Source organism: Macaca nemestrina, chromosome 17 (assembly GCF_043159975.1).
Source record: "Macaca nemestrina isolate mMacNem1 chromosome 17, mMacNem.hap1, whole genome shotgun sequence".
In the NCBI taxonomy this organism is placed as follows: domain Eukaryota; kingdom Metazoa; phylum Chordata; class Mammalia; order Primates; family Cercopithecidae; genus Macaca; species Macaca nemestrina.
Window position 1 is genome coordinate 84,958,716 of NC_092141.1, and position 16,845 is coordinate 84,975,560.

The 16,845-nt window shown below is 44.6% G+C and overlaps 1 protein-coding gene across 7 annotated transcripts in view; it reads right to left on the reverse strand.

Annotated features, from left to right (window-relative positions):
* The window catches only part of LOC105469186 (acyl-CoA oxidase 1), a 42,282-nt gene that overhangs the window by 22,522 nt on the left and 2,915 nt on the right, over positions 1–16,845 (reverse strand). For 4 of the 7 annotated variants that reach the window (XM_071083600.1, XM_071083601.1, XM_011719906.2 and 1 more), the window contains one exon: positions 11,648–11,808. The exons of the other annotated variants lie outside the window; for them this stretch is intronic. In XM_071083600.1, coding sequence (XP_070939701.1) covers positions 11,648–11,808 — 161 coding nt within the window. The remainder of the gene's footprint in view (positions 1–11,647; positions 11,809–16,845) is intronic. 7 annotated transcript variants of the gene reach the window in all.

Genomic DNA, 16,845 nt, shown 5'->3' on the forward strand with positions numbered 1-16,845 from the left:
GCAAGGAAAGGAGACAAAAAAAAACTTAAGTATGAATTAGTTGCGTGCACTTAATCATAGATGGGAGCACTGTCCCTTTCTGTATTACTTTATAATTCTTGTTAATTTCCATTTTTCCGGAGTCAGCAAGGAGTATGAGGAAAAGGATTGGCTACTGATTCCAAAGTCAGTGCAGTACAAAACCACACGTCCAAGACAGAGGATCCCAGCCCAGGAATTAAATCAAAGGAAATAAAGAAAATTTGAGAGGCCAGTGCAGTGGCTCACGCCTGCAATCTCAGCACTTTGGGAGGCCAAGGTGGTCAGATCACCTTAAGTCAGGAGTTCGAGACCAGCCTGGCCAACATGACAAAACCCTGACTCTTCTAAAAATACAAAAATCAGTTAAGCATGGTGGCACCAGCCAGTAGTCCCAGCACCAGCCAGTAGTCCCAGCTATTTGGGAGGCTGAGGCAGGAAAATCACTTGAACATAGGAGGCGGAGGTTGCAGTGAGCTGAGATCACGCCCACTGCATTCCAGCCTAGGTGACAGAGTGAGATTCTGTCTCAAAAAAAAAAAAAAAAAAAAGAATTGGCCAGGCACAGTGGCTCACACCTATAATCCCAGCACTCTGGGAGGCCAAGGTGGGTGGATCATCTGAGGTCAGGAGTTCAAGACCAGCCTGGCCAACATGGTGAAACCCTGTCTCTACTAAAAATACAAAAATTAGCCAGGCGTGGTGGTGCACACCTGTAATCCCAGCTACTGGAAGGTTGAGGCAGGAGAACTGCTCCAACCCAGGAGGCAGAGGTTGCAGTGAACCAAGATCACATCACTGCATTCTAGCCTGGGTGACAGAGTGAGACTCCATCTCAAAAAAAAAAAGAGAGAGAGGGAGAGAGAGAGAGAGAGAATTTGAAAAGTTGTATACGGCCAGGCATGGTGGCTCACGCCTGTAATCCCAGCACTTTGGGAGGCTGAGGTGGGCGAATCACCTGAGGTCAGGAGTTGGGAGACCAGCCTGATCAACATGGTAAGACCCCATCGCTACTAAAAATACAAAATCAGCCGGGCATGGTAGCACATGCCTGTAATCCAAGCTACTTGGGAGGCTGAGGCAGGAGAAATGCTTGAACCCGGGAGGCGGTGGTTGCAGTGAGCCGAGATCACGCCATTGTACTCCAGCCTAGGCAATAAGAGTGAAAATCCGTCTCAAAAAACAACAACAAAAAAGAAACCAACCAATCAAACAAACAAAAAATTAGCTGGGTGTCGTGGCGCCCACCTGAAATCCCAGCTACTTGGGAGGCTAAGGCAGGAGAATTGCTTGAACCTGGGAATGGAAGGTTGCAGTGAGCTGAGATCACACTACTGCACTCCAGCCTGGGCAACAGAGCAAGACTCTGTCTCAAAAAAAAAGTTGTATAGAATGGAGAATTTGCTGGGTGTGGTGGCACGTGCCTGTAATCGCAGCTACTTGGGATGCTGAGGCAGAATCGCTTGAGGAGAATCACTTGAGGCCAGGAGTTAGAGAACAGAAAATTTGAGTGGTACTGGTACAAGGATGTCCTCTGATGAGAAAGCGAGAAAGAACATAGTAGTTCTCTCAGTGTGACAATATGACCCCCAGATTATAGTTTTTCCTCAATGCAACTTCAAAAATGCTTCTAGGCTGGGATTTTTTTTTCTGTTTTGTCCACAAAACATCCAGCATAGAACCACATTCCTCACATAGATCTGATCCCTTCATTCAGACTCATCATGTCAAATATTGGGCCACGCTTTACTGAAACAATTTAATACAAAAACTGACAGTGCTCTTCATCCCAATAAATTATTACAGAAATTAAAAAAGACATGCAATTTCTAGTGAAGACCACAATAACAAGTTACAGATTCATGCATAAGCTTTCTGTGACAATTATACAGAAATTATCACTAATGATAATAAACATCTTAGCTTTATTAGTTTTAAATCCACTTTCTGGGGTCATTTTTTTCCACTTAAAACGTGCATGGGACAGGATTCTGTGTGAATTTTTGCTAAGGATAGGAAGTCATTCTATATGCCTTTGCATTTTTCCACATTACTGGTATTCTGTTTAATTTCTAGCTCCAAATCCGTCAACTCCATATTGCTCTTATCATTCTTTGTGTCTTTGAAATGAGCATAAACGACGTTTCAGTTTTTAAATTTCTGTTTGTTCCTTGCAAGGTAGGGAGGAAAATAACCAGGGCACACTGCTCAGACAAGGGCTGATTAATGACTTCTTCCAATCTACTGGCTGGGCTTTCAGCTAAGCAATCACACTTTAAAAAAAGAAAAATCAAAGTAGGTGTGACTGAATCCCTCATTTTACAGAGAAGAAATTAAGGCTGAGACGGATTAAATGCCTTCCTCAGGGAAAAAAGATAATGGCAAAACAAGGACAAGAATCTCGTCACCACGGGAGCTGAGCAAGGGGTAAACATGGACATGCAGAATGGAATAACAGACATAGGGGCCAGGCGTGGTGGCTCATGCCTATAATCCCAGCACTTTGGGAGGCCAAGGCAGGTGGATCACCTGAGGTTGGAGTTCAAGACCAGCCTGGTCAACATGGTGAAACCCCATCTCTACTAAAAATACAAAAATTAGCTGGGCGTGGTGGTGGGCACCTGTAATCCCAGCTACTTGGGAGGCTGAGGCAGGAGAATCACTTGAACCCAGGAGGCAAAGGTTGCAGTGAGCCACGACGGTGCCACTGCACTCTAGCCTGGGAGACAGAGACTCTCTCAAAAAACAAAAAACAACAACGAACAAAGCAGACACTGGAGGTTTCAGAATGTGGGAGGATGGGAGGGGTATGAGGCCTGAAAAGTTATCTACTGGGTACTATGTTCACTATTTGGGCAATGGGTACTGCAAAATCCCAGACTTCACCATTACATAATACATGCATGTAAGGAAATGGCACTTCTACCCCCAAAACCTATTTTTTTAAAAAAGAATCTTGTCACCTAGTCCTGTCTCTTAGCTGGGGAAATTATTGCACAAGCATAGCACGGACTAAAGACTGTGACTGTAGGCCGGGTGCGGTGACTCACGCCTGTAATCCCCACACTTTGGGAGGCCAAGGTGGGCAGATCACTTGAGGTCAGGAGTTCGAGACCAGCCTGTGCAACATAGTGCAATCCCATCTCTACTAAAAATACAAAATTAGCTGGGCATGGTGGCAGGCGCTGGTTATCCCAGCTACTCAGGAGGGTGAGGTAGGAGAATTGCTTGAACCTGGGAGGCGGAAGTTGCAGTGAGCCAAGATCGCACCACTGCATTCTAGCCTGGGGAACAGAGCAAGACTCCATCTCAAAAAAAAAAAAAAAAAAAAAAATTAATAGCAGAAATCCCAAGAAAAACACATTCATGGGATGAGAGTGCCTTTCACTGAAACAGATATGTCAACCGTCCCTGCCTTTTGAGTACTGTCTAGGAAGAAAAATCAATGTACACTTAGAACCTGGGAGGCGAAAACTGAGTTAGGACTGAAACCTAGGACTAGACACTTTTCATGCTTTCATGGAGGGTTGTTTTACTTCACCATAAATCAGAGCAATTCCTAGTGAAGGAAAGGCCACTATCAAGCACCCATCAGACTCTGGAAGATTTACATCTGAGTGTATCACAGAGCGAAGATGGACACTAAGGGCTACAACAAATGCGCTCAGTAGGGCAGGGGTAAAACCACTACAATCACAAATGGTTCTGACACTAAAGAATGTTTTCGGGAAAAAAATATTTCTTCCAACTAAGACAAGGATTATTCAGATGTGGATGAAATTTAGAAATGTTACAAGGAGAAAGTGAACTGCAGAGTTTTTTGACTTAAGCCAACTATTTGTTTTAAAAGCTGGTTATGCATGATAAAGATATTATTGTAAAATAATTTATCATAAAATTACGACGCACCAACATTATACTTAGTGAAGCGCTAGAGTCAGCTCTTTTAAAACCAAAACATCAAAAGGCATCCCCAGCCCCTCTTTCCACATGACACAAGGCTAGAAAGGCTGACAATCAATACTGAGGAAAAACCAATCAGACTATTCATATATGAGAAAAGAAGAAATAAAAAGCAGCTCTGTAGAAAGCATGAGTATCATCCCGGAAAATCAACAACATGAACAAAATATCAGAGTAAGTGAACTGAGAAAAGCTGCAGGCTGTAAGGGAAAAAAAACAGCATTCAGGCGCGGTGGCTCACACCTGTAATCCCAGCACTTTGGGAGGCCAAGGGGGGCAGATCATGAGGTCAGGAAATCAAGACCATCCTGGCGAACACAGCAAAACCCTGTCTCTACTAAAAATACAAGAAAATCGGTTGGGCGTGGTGGCGGGCGCCTGTAGTACCAGCTACTGGGAGGCTGAGGCAGGAGAATGGAGTGAACCCAGGAGGCAGAGCTTGCAGTGAGCCGAGATCGCACCACTGCACTCCAACCTGGGCGACAGAGCGAGACTCCCTCTCAAAAAAACAAAAAACAAAAAACAAAAAACAAAAAAAACCAGAAAAATGATAAAATACCTAATAGGGTGGGAAAAAAAAGAAGAGAAAAATAAGAGGAAAGAAATAGCTTCCCAAGAAAAGACAAGGCTTCAATATAAAACCAACTTAAAATTCCAGATAGAGAAGGAGAAAAGAAAAATTTAATTCCTGTAGAATTTGTTTTTAGAACCTGACAGATTCGGTTAGAATTCATCTAGAATAAGCAAGCATAAATACCAAATACATATATCTCGAAATGTAACAATGGTAGGCTTATCCTATCAGATTTTTAAATACCTTACAAGCCTGAGCAACACAGCAAGAACCTATCTCTACTAAAAATTTAAAAAATCAACTGGGCATGGTGTCATGTGCCTATACTCTCAGCTACTCAGGAGGCTGAGGTAGGAGGATCCCTTCAGTCTAGGAGATCAAGGCTGCAGTGAGCTATGATCAAACCTTTGCACTCCAGCCTGGGCAGCAGAGCAAGAACCTGTCTTTAAAAAATAAAAATACACCAGACCCGGTGGCTCACTCCTATAATTTCAGCACTTTGGGAGGCTGAGGCAGGCGAATCACCTGAGGTCAGGAGTTCTCGGCAGTGAGCCGAGATCATGCCACTGCACTCCAGGCTGGGTGACAGAGCAAGACTCTGTCTTGAAAACGAAAAAAATAGGAGCTCCAGTGGCGCAATCGGTTAGAGCGCGGTACTTATATGAAAAAGGAAAAAAAAATAAAAATAAAAATAATAAAAAAAGATAAAGGTCAGGCCTGGTGGCTCAGCCTGTAATCCCAGCACTTTGGGAGGCTGAGGCGGGCGGATCACGAGGTCAAGAGTTTGAGACCAGCCTGATCAACATGGTAAAACCCCGTTTCTACTAAAAATACAAAAATTAGCTGAGCATGGTGGTGCACGCCTGTAATCCTGGCTACTCAGGGGGCTGAGGCAGGAGAATCGCTTGAACACAGGAGACAGAGGTTGCAGTGAGCTGAGATTGCGCCACTGCACTCCAGCCTGGGCAACAGAGTGAGACTCCATCTTAAAAATAAAAAATAAAAATACAAAAATACAAAATAAAAATAAAATAAAAAGTCTTGACTGGGCACAGTGGCTCACGCCTGTATTCCCAGCATTCTAGGAGGCCGAGGCGGGCGAATCACGAAATCAGGAGTTTGAGACCAGCCTGGCCAACATGGTGAAACCCCGCCTCTACTAAAAATACAAAAAAAGTAGCTGGGCGTGGTGATGGGCACCTGTAATTCCAGCTAATGGGGAAGCTGAGGCAGGAAAATTGCTTGAACCCGGGAGGCGGAGGTTGCAGTGAGCCAACATCGCGCCACTGCACTCCAACCCAGGCGACAGTGCGAGACTCTGTCTCAAAAAAGTTTTATAAAGCACCAGTGGTCAAAATTTATGTTAGAGGAAAAACAAAGAAAGAAATCAACCTATCAATGTAATATATGAAAGGTTCCAGAAATAAATTTAACCTATCATAAAACTCTAAGACAAACCAGAAAGGACATAATGGGATTAAGATAACAATGGGAAAAAGCTACTAGTTAATAATGAACATTAGAAAGCTCGGAAGCTGCGCCACTGCACCCCAACCTGGGCGAAAGAGCGAGACTCTGCCTCAAAACAAAACAAAACAAAACAAAACAAAACCAACAAAAAAAGAAACACATTAAAGTAGGCCGCGCACGGTGGCTCACGCCTGTAATCCCAGCACTTTGGGAGGCCAAGGTGGGCGGATCACCTGAGGTCAAGAGTTCAAGATCAGCTTGACCAACATGGAGAAACCCCATCTCTACTAAAAATACAAAAGTAGCCGGGCGTGGTGGCGCTTGCCTGTAATCCCAGCTACTCAGGAGGCTAAGGAAGGAAAATCGCTTGAACCTGGGGGGCGGAGGTCGCGGTAAGTTGAGATCACGCCCTTGCATTCCAGCCTGAGCAACAAGAGCAAAACTCCAGCTCAAAAAAAAGAAAAAAAAAGAAAAAGAAAAATTAAAGTAGCAAAAATAAATTAAAGTGGCCACGTTGATGGAGATGTGGAAATACAGGCACAGAGCTTGCTAAATATATTGTCAACTGGTTCTGTGTTTCAGGAAAAGCCTCAAACTATGCAGCAAAAGCTCTAAAATACTCATGTCCCTCAATATAGTGATTCACTTCTGAGATATTCCAGAAGGATGACCCCAGAGATATTTATTTATCTATTGAGATGGAGTCTCGCTCTTGTTACCCAGCTTAGAGCACAATGGCGACATCTCGGCTCACCACAACTTCCACCTCCCAGGTTCAAGTGCTTCTCCTGCCTCAGCCTCCCTAGTAGCTGGGATTACAGGCACGCACTACCACACCCGGGTAATTTTGTATTTTTAGTAGGGATGGGGTTTCTCCATGTTGGTCAGACTGGTGTCGAACTCCCGACTTCAGGTGATCCGCCCACCTTGGCCTCCCAAAGTGCTGGGATTATAGGCGTGAGCCACCGCACCTGGCCAGAATACAGCTTTCATAAAGTTTATATTATTATCACTAATATTGGTGAAATTTAGCCCAAATCCCCAGGGAAGCAAGTCTCATGAGAAGTCCAACAGGGAAGAGAATCACTTGGGCAGAGGAAAGAGGAGACTATTGAGCCTGAGGAGAGAGGGCAGCGGAGGTGCAGGTAAAGACTGATGACTTACAAATCAAGTTTACTACCCCTTTCCTGATTCAAAGAAAGGTGTTTTATTTCATATTTAAGAGTTAATGATGGCAATTTGCTAGAACACTGCATCAGCTTCAAAGCTAACTATGTATCATACAAGCTCTATATTCCTAAATAGATGGTAACAGGAAACAAGGCAATATGACCTGAGTCCACAGGTGAGGAAGAAAGAAAGAAAGGAATGAAAGGAACAGAGGAACAGAGGAAGGAAGACAGAAAGAGAGAGAGAAAGAGGCCGGGCACAGTGGCTCACGCTTGTAATCCCAGCACTTTGGGAGGCCGAGGCGGGCAGATCACCTGAGGTCAGGAGTTCAAGACCAGCCTGGCCAACATGGTGAAACCCGTCTCTACTAAAAATACAAATATTAGCCAGGTACGGTGGTGCATGCCTGTGATCCCAGCTACTCCGAGAGGCTGAGGCAGGAGAATCACTTGAACCCTGGAGGCGGGGGTTGCAGCGAGCCGAGATTGCACCATTGCATCACTCCAGCCTGGGCAACATGAGACTCCTTCAAAAAAAAACAAAGGAAGGAAGGAAGCAAGTAAGCAAGCAAACAAGGAAAACAAAGCAAGAAGAATCTCCCGAAGTGGCTAGATCTTGAAATGATTAGATATCTGTAAGAGCAAACAAATGACCTGTTTTGTGGCCTAAAGAAACATGTGGTGGGGATGATAACATGGACCCAGTTCCCCAGGCTGTTCCTTTAATTCCAGGACCCCAGGCAGGGGAGCCCACCCAGGCTCAGGCCTCTGCCTTTGATTAAGGCTCCCAGACCCACAGGGCAGGTGTATATCCGAATTTCTTCTTCGTGTCTTTAGAGGAAAGAAGACATACTCTAGAAAGAAGGATGATGTTGGTGACTGAGACTTTCTGTAGGTGACTGAATTTTAGGATTCAGAAGGAACACAGAGTGAACCTGAACACTTCTGAGGCCCTTCACTTTTCAGCAACTACCCAGAAGTGAAAGAATTCGAAACCCAAAGTTATAGCTGCTTTTGTGAGACCGTGTTAGATAATCACTGTTGATACATTTTCCAAAGTCTCAGAATTTAAATAGTTAGATCTCATTCTATATAAGTTGCTCTATTGCCAATCTCCTGGATGTTGACTTTTTGCCTATTCCATAGAAGGTAAAACTGTCACGTGATGTAAATTAACCAACCTGACTTGTTTCCAAGGAAAAGATGAGTGGTCAACCAAGAACAGCAATATGAATTAGCAAAATTCCAGCAAGAAAAAAAAAAACAACCTCAGGACACTGTTCTCCAAACCACAGAGATTAAGACAACATTGGTTCAAATACAAAAAAATACTCAAAACTAGCTGGGCACAGTGACTCATGCCTGTAATCCCAGCACTTTGGGAGGCCGAGGTGGGTGGATCAACCTGAGGTTGGGAGATTGAGACCAGCCTGACCAACATGGAGAAATCCCATCTCTACTAAAAATACAAAATTAGCAGGGCATGGTGGCACATGCCTGTAATCCCAGCTACTAGGGAGGGTGAGGCAGAAGAATCACTTGAACCTGGGAGGCAGAGGTTGTGGTGAGCCGAGATCGCGCCATTGCACTCCAGCCTGGGCAACGAGAGTGAAACTTCATCTCAAAAAACAAACAAATAAACAAACAAAAAACAAAACAAAACTAGAAGCAATAAGGGAACAAAAACTCTAACAAATGCAAACTTGCCCATAGCCATATCCCTGCACTATGGGAGGCTGAGGCGGGCGGATCACCTGAGGTAACGAGTTTGAGACCAGCCTGACCAAAATGGTGAAACCCCGTCTCTACTAAAAATAGCAAAATTAGCTGGGCATGGTGGTGGGCGCCTATAAACCCAGCTACTCAGGAGGCTAAGGCAGAAGAATCACTTGAACCCAGGAGGTGGAGATTGCAGTGAGCCGAGATCACTCTACGGCACTCCAGCCTGGGGCACAGGATGAGACCCCGACTCAAAAAATAAAATAAAATAAAATAAAAAAATTAGGGCAAATGTATATTTGTGATTTACTTTATAAATGAGGCAGAAGCATTAGACCAGCAAGAGGTATACTTTTTTTTTTTTTTGAGACGGAGTCTCGCTCTGTCGCCCAGGCTGGAGTGCAGTGGCCGGATCTCAGCTCACTGCAAGCTCCGCCTCCCGGGTTTACACCATTCTCCTGCCTCAGCCTCCCGAGTAGCTGGGACTACAGGCGCCCGCCTCTTCGCCCGGCTAGTTTTTTGTATTTTTTAGTAGAGAGAGGGTTTCACCGTGTTAGCCAGGATGGTCTCGATCTCCTGACCTCGTGATCCGCCCGTCTCGGCCTCCCAAAGTGCTGGGATTACAGGCTTGAGCCACCGCGCCTGGCCAAGAGGTATACTTAACAGATCCATTAGCCTCAGACTATTTCACATCTTATGCCTCCTATGAATAGCATGACTGTTAAGTCAAATAAATTCTATACCACAAAGCTACCTCAAGATTACAACACATACACACACCACACATGCATGTACACAAACACACAGATACTCCAAGTGAGGAGGACTAAAGAATCTTATCTGTCAGGCCAGGTGGCGCGGTGGCTCACGCCTGTAATCCCAGCACTTTGGGAGGCCGAGGCGGGTGGATCACAAGGTCAGGAGACCAAGACCATCCTGGCTAACACAGTGAAACCCCATCTCTACTAAAAATACAAAAAATTAGCCAGGTGTGGTGGTGGGCGCCTGTAGTCCCAGTTACTTGGGAGCCGAGGTAGGAGAATGGCGTGAACCTGGGAGGTGGAGCTTGCAGTGAGCCGAGATGACGCTACTGCACTCCAGCCTGGACAACCGAACAAGACTCTGTCTCAGAAAAAAAAAAAAAAAAAAGAATCTTATCTGTCAGCCAGGCGTGGTGATTCGGGACTGTAATCCCAGTACTTTGGGAGGCCAAGGTGGACAGATCACCCAAGGTCAGGAGTTAGAGATCAGCCTGGCCAACATGGAAAAACCACGTCTCTACTAAAAATACAAAATTAGCCTGGCGTGGTGGTGAGCGCCTGTAATTCCAGCTACTCAGGAGGCTGAGGCAGGAGAATTGCTTGAACCCGGAGGCGGAGGTTGCAGTGAGCCGAGATCGCGCCATTGCACTCCAGCCTGGGCAAAAAGAGCGAAACTCCGTCTCAAAAAAAATAAATAAATAAAGAATCTTATCGTACTTAACAAACCTTTCTTTCAGGCTTACAATTTCAGTACTGACCATCTTGAAGTCTTGGGTGTTTAGTAAGGTGTCTGGAACATCAAACCATGACCAGAAATCTGCAGTCCCCATGGAGATGACAATAAATAACACTTTCCTTAAACCAATTCGCACATCGAAATCAGCAATCAAACACAAAATGATGTTTCCCTGATATATGCATCCCTTTTTCCTTCCCTTTCTTTACTCCTACCATTTTGATACTTAGACATGAGGCTGGGCAGCTCAAATTCCAAACACTCAAACCTGCCAATGGCCTTGTCTATGAAAACAAACCTATTTCACATGAAGACCAAAAGCAAAACTTTTTTTTTTTTTTTTTTTTTTTTTGAGACGGAGTCTGGCTCTGTCACCCAGGCTGGAGTGCAGTGGCCGGATCTCAGCTCACTGCAAGCTCCGCCTCCCGGGTTTACGCCATTCTCCTGCCTCAGCCTCCCGAGTAGCTGGGACTACAGGCGCCCGCCACCTCGCCTGGCTAGTTTTTTGTATTTTTTAGTAGAGACGGGGTTTCACCGGGTTAGCCAGGATGGTCTCGATCTCCTGACCTCGTGATCCGCCCTTCTCGGCCTCCCAAAGTGCTGGGATTACAGGCTTGAGCCACCGCGCCCGGCCAAAGCAAAACTTTTTAAAGGAAGCCAGACATTTAGGAACAATTTAACAAAGAATTAATGGCAACACAAGAGTTCCCAGACACATAAGGGAAAAAATATCTAAAAAGACTGAAGTCAGATGAAGAGAATCATGGACTTTTTTCCAAACTGCCTTATAACCTGCTAGTGGGCAATGAGAGATGAGACAGGTAGCTGCCACCACCTGCGGCCCCCATTAAAATCCACAGCTTTAACTGCATTACAGCAGAGAGGCACTTTCCAGATATTGCTGGGGCACTAACCCTCTGAAGAATTTCCAACAAAGTCTTTACTCATTAGACCCAGAGTAACATAATGGGCTTCCCTGCTGCACTGTAAACCCCATCTTTTCAAACTGTTCCATAATAAAGACTTGAGGAAATAACAGTGAATGATGTTTATAGGCCAGAGCCCTGGAATAGTTTCCGGGGAAAATATCTAGGAGAAAACAAGAAGCTGAATTTTGACTTAACCACTTAAAAATAAAATCCGAAACAGATAGCAGCAGAAAAAAGCCAAATGCCGGCAATCACTGTTAACTGATGTCCTGAGGTGGGTTACCCAGAGACCCTCAGTGTGGACTAACCGTGGCCCATTTCCGTCTGGGCGTAGGTGCCAATTATCTGGAGTCCTTTGGATGAAGGCAGCCATTTCTCTTTCTGAGCAGTGGTGCCCTGATTCAGCAAGGTGGGAATAAACATGGAGTAATTGAGGCCCACAGGTTCCACAAAATTGACCAAATGTAGTCTACAGGAGAGAAAAGAAAAGGATCTCAGCCTTCCTTTAGAAACTGCATCCTACAACCCATTCTTGCCAAACAGCTTTGGCCTTCAAGGAGAAGGTCAGGAAAATGTAAACCCCCTTCTTATGAAATTAAACATAAGATTTACCATTTTACTACCTAAAAAGCCAACAGCAGAACCTGATGATGTCTCTCCTAACTATTTCAAGGCCACAATTCATTTCATATTTACATGTAATCTAGGAAGCAAATTCTACCTAAGTTTTAGCATAAAAACATCTCTAATTTTTGGAAGGGGAGGCTGTTGGTGTTATTTACTGGTTCGACTGGTTGAACTTTTTAGAATGTGTGTGTTTTTTTTTCTTTTTTGCTTTATTTAGGTTTTACTTGTTTGTTTTAAAGGTTAAAAGTAACTCCATAGAACACTTACTTGTAGAGCTGTTAACAAGAGCTCCAAGAAAGAAATAATTTCAACTATGTTTACCTAGATAATATAAGCAAATATCCAGAAGAGTAAATATATATTCCAGGGCAGAATCATACATCTCTAAAGGTCTTCAGGGTTTACAATAAGTAATGCGGACATGTAAAAATTTATCCCCAATGGTCAATGAGCATTACTACAGATTAACTCTATATCACATTGAAATTTAGTCCTCAACTCTCTTCTTATAAAACAGAGTCTACAGTAGTTGGCCTTGGCTGTGCCGTGTCATAGATTTTATGGGGATCAATTTTGTACTTTGACAAAGTGCGTATCTAAAGAGTTTAAAGTACAAAATACATCTAATCTAACCGATCTTCACGACTTCCCAACAGATGATTAGAAAGCAATGTTACTTCCAGTTTATCTTGACCTGTGCAATGAGCAGAGCATGAAGTAAACGAGAGAAGGGATAGGCTGCCATTGCAGCGCTGGGGGACCCTGAAACCAAATCACCACCTTAGAAGAAATAATAGTAGCCGGGCACAGTGGCTCACACCTGTAATCCCAGCACTTTGGGAGGCCGAGGTGGACGGATCACAAGGTCAGGAGATCGAGCCCTCCTGGCTAACATGGTGAAATCCCATCTCTACTAAAAATACAAAAACATTAGCTGGGCATGGTGGCAGCCACCTGTAGTCCCAGCTACTTGGGAGGCTGAGGCGGGAGAATGGCGTGAACCCGGGAGGCGGAGCCTGCAGTGAGCCAAGATCGCGCCACTGCACTCCAGCCTGGGCAACAGAGCGAGACTCCGTCTCAAAAAAAAAAAAAAAAAAAAAAGGAAATAATAGTAAACACAATATACCCTTATTTTCCTATTTCCTAAATAAGTACTACACGATTATCCTCACCATTTCTTTTCTTTGTTTCTTTTTTTTTTTTTCTGGAGACAGTCTCCCTCTGTTGCCCAGGCTGGAGTACAGTGGTGTGATCTCAGCTCATGGCAACCTCTGCCTCCTAGGTTCATGTGATTCTCATGCCTCAGCCTCCCAAGTAGCTGGGATTATAGGCGTGCGCCACCAAGCCCGCCTAATTTTGTATTTTAGTACAGAATGCATTTTGCCATGTTGGCCAGGCTGGTCACAAAGTGGCCTGGCCTCAAGTGACCAGCCCACCTCAGCCACCCAAAGTGCTGGGATTATAGGTGTGAGCCAACATGCCCAGCCCCATTGTCTTTTCTATCTTACATAAATCATAATCCACTTAGAAACAAAAAACACTCATCATGGATGCTCTTAGATACGAATATTTCTAGTTAATCAAAATGAATTAATGTAATTATTATAGATTCCACCAGAGGGAACGACTTCTGTGTCCTAATCATGTGTTTAAGTCAATAGAAGCTGCTTATTAACATCAGTAAAAAATGTTTTCTCGGCCAGGCGCAGTGGCTTATGCCTGTAATCCCAGCACTTTGGGAGGCCAAGGTGGGTGGATTACGAGATCAGGAGTTTGAGACCAGCCTGGCCAACATGGTGAAACCCCGTTTCTACTAAAAATACAAAAATTAGCTGGGTGAGGCGGCAGGTGCCTGTAATCCCAGCTACTCAGGAGACGAGACAGAAGAATCACTTGAACCCAGGAGGCGGAGGTTGCCGTGAGCCAAGATCACACCACTGTACTCTTGCCTGGGAGACAGAGCAAGACTCCATCTCAAAAAAAAAAAAAAAAGTTTTCTCTGCCACCCACAGTTGTCAGGCATAGGCCTAGGGCAGGACATCACTTTTCAGGGGTGCTGAAGACATACTCATCTGAACAGCCAAGAGATGACTACTAGCCAACATCTAAAATGCCTTTTAACCCTCAGATTCTATGATTTTTATATTGTTTATGTTAATTTAAACTAGAGGGAAATAAGAGAAAGGAGGAGTATGAACAGAAAAGATGAGTCAATTTCTAAGGAATTTACAGCAGCAGCTTACTCCTCTGTATTTTATGCAACACAAGAGTTACTTGTATAACTCTAATACATAAGTTACACATTTCATAAAATGTACCATGCCCAAAAGCCTGATTAGATAAATGTGTAACTTAATCTCTCAAAGGCAAACACAGAATTCTCTAACTGTTGTGTTACTAAAACCAAAATGTTTTTATACACTTTCTATTTGTATAAATAAGAACACTTTTTTTTTTTTGGAGACAGAGTCTCACTCTGTCGCCCAGACTGGAGTGCAATGGCGCGATCTCGGCTCACTGCAAGCTCTGCCTCCCGGGTTCACGCCATTCTCCTTCCTCAGCCTCCCAGTAGCTGGGACTACAGGTGCCTGCCACCATGCCCGGCTAACTTTTTTTGTATTTTTAGTAGAGACAGGGTTTCACCGTGTTAGCCAGGATGGTCTCGATCTCCTAACCTCGTGATCTGCCCACCTTGGCCTCCCAAAGTGCTGGGATTACAGGCGTGAGCCACCACGCCCTGCCAAGAATACTTTTCTATAAATACTTTTAAGTGTATTAAGTATTCTATTTCATATGTATATAAAGAGGAAATAAACATACAAAAATGTCCAAGAAATAGGCCAGGCACAGTGGCTCACACCTGTAAGCCCAGCATTTTTGGAGGCCGATGTGAGAGGATCACTTGGGGTCAGGAGTTCAAGACCAGTGTGGGCAAAATAATAAGATCCTGTCTCTACAAAAAATTTAAAAATTAACCAGGTGTGAGCCAGGCACAGTGGCTCACACCTATAATCCCAGCACTTTGGGAGGCCGAGGTGGCAGATCGCCTGAGATCAGGAGTTTGATACCAGCCTGGCAAACATGGTGAAACTCCATCTCTACTAAAAATACAAAAATTTGCTGGGCGTGGTGGTGGGCACCTGTAACCCCAGCTACTTGGGAGGTTGAGGCAGGAGAATCGCTTGAACCCGGGAGGTGGAGGTTGCAGTGAGCCGAAATGATGCCACTGCACTCCAGCCTGTGGGACAAGAGTGAAACTCCGTCTCAAACAAAAACAAAACAAAACAAAACCAGTACATGCCCCAAATTCTCTTTTTTTTTTTTTTTTTTTTTTTTTTTTTGAGACTGAGTCTCGCTCTGTCGCCCAGGCTGGAGTGCTGTGGCCGGATCTCAGCTCACTGCAAGCTCCGCCTCCCAGGTTCCCGCCATTCTCCTGCCTCAGCCTCCCGAGTAGCTGGGACTACAGGTGCCCGCCACCTCGCCCGGCTAGTTTTTTGTATTTTTTAGTAGAGTTGGAGTTTCATCGTGTCAGCCAGGATGGTCTCGATCTCCTGACCTCGTGATCCGCCCGTCTCGGCCTCCCAAAGTGCTGGGATTACAGGCTTGAGCCACCGTGCCCGGCCCCAAATTCTCAAAAATACTGCTTATTTAATCAATTGCAGCATTCTTCTCCCTCATTTTAGCATTTAAGAAATCCAGGCCGGGCACGGTGGCTCACGACTGTAATCCTAGCACTCTGGGAGGCCGAGGTGGGTGGATCACCTGACGTCAGGAATTCGAGACCAGCCTGACCAGCACGGAGAAACCCTGTCTCTACTAAAAATACAAAATTAGTCGAGTGTGGTGGCACATGCCTGTAATCCCAGCTACTCGGGAGGCTGAGGCAGGACCTAAAAATACTAAATTAGTCAGGTGTGGTGGCACATGCCTGTAATCCCAGCTACTTGGGAGGCTGAGGCAGAAGTTGCAGTGAGCCGAGATCGCAACATTGCACTCCAGCCTGGGCAACAAGAGCGAAACTCCATCTCAAAAAAAAAAGAAATCCAGGCTAGGCACAGTAGCTCCTGCCTGTAATCCCAGCACTTTGGGAGGCCGAGGAGGGCAGATTGCTTGAGGTCGGGAGTTTGAAACCAGCCTGACCAATATAGTGAAACCCCGTCTCTACTAAAAATACAAAAAATTAGCCTGCCTGTAGTCCTGGCTACTCAGGAAGCTGAGGTAGGAGAACTGATTGAACCCAGGAGGCAGAGGTTGCAATGAGCTGAGATCCTGCCACTGCACTTCAGCCTGGGCCACAGAGAGAGACTCCACTCAAAAAAAAAAGATAAAGAAAAGAAATCCAATGGGCCAGGAGCAGTGTCTCATGCCTGTAATCCCAGCACTTTGGAAGGTCGAGGTGGGAGAATCACTTGAACCCAGGAGTTTGAGGTTACAGTGAACTATGATTGTGCCACTACACTGCTACCTGGGCAACAAAGCAAGATCCTGTCTCAAACAAAAATGAAAGAAAGAGAGAAAGAGAGAGAGAGAAAAAGAGAGAGAGAGAGAGAAAGAAAGAAAGAAAGAAAGAAAGAAAGAAAGAAAGAAAGAAAGAAAGAAAGAAAGAAAGAAAGAAAGAGAGAGAAAGAGAAAGAAAGAAAGAGAAAGAGGGAAAGAAAGAAAGGAAGGAAGGAAGGAAGAAAGGAAGAAAGGTAAGCGATGTATTTCACAATTAATAGCATGCCATGGTTAACAGGCAGCATTCTTTCTTTCTTAGTGTACACGAAACACTGGTGTGAGTTATAATCGATGAGATTATATAACCAAGGCTTTAACTCAATGGCATGCGATAATTGCCAGGACTCATTTACAAACCCCTTCTCTAACTTAAAAACTGATC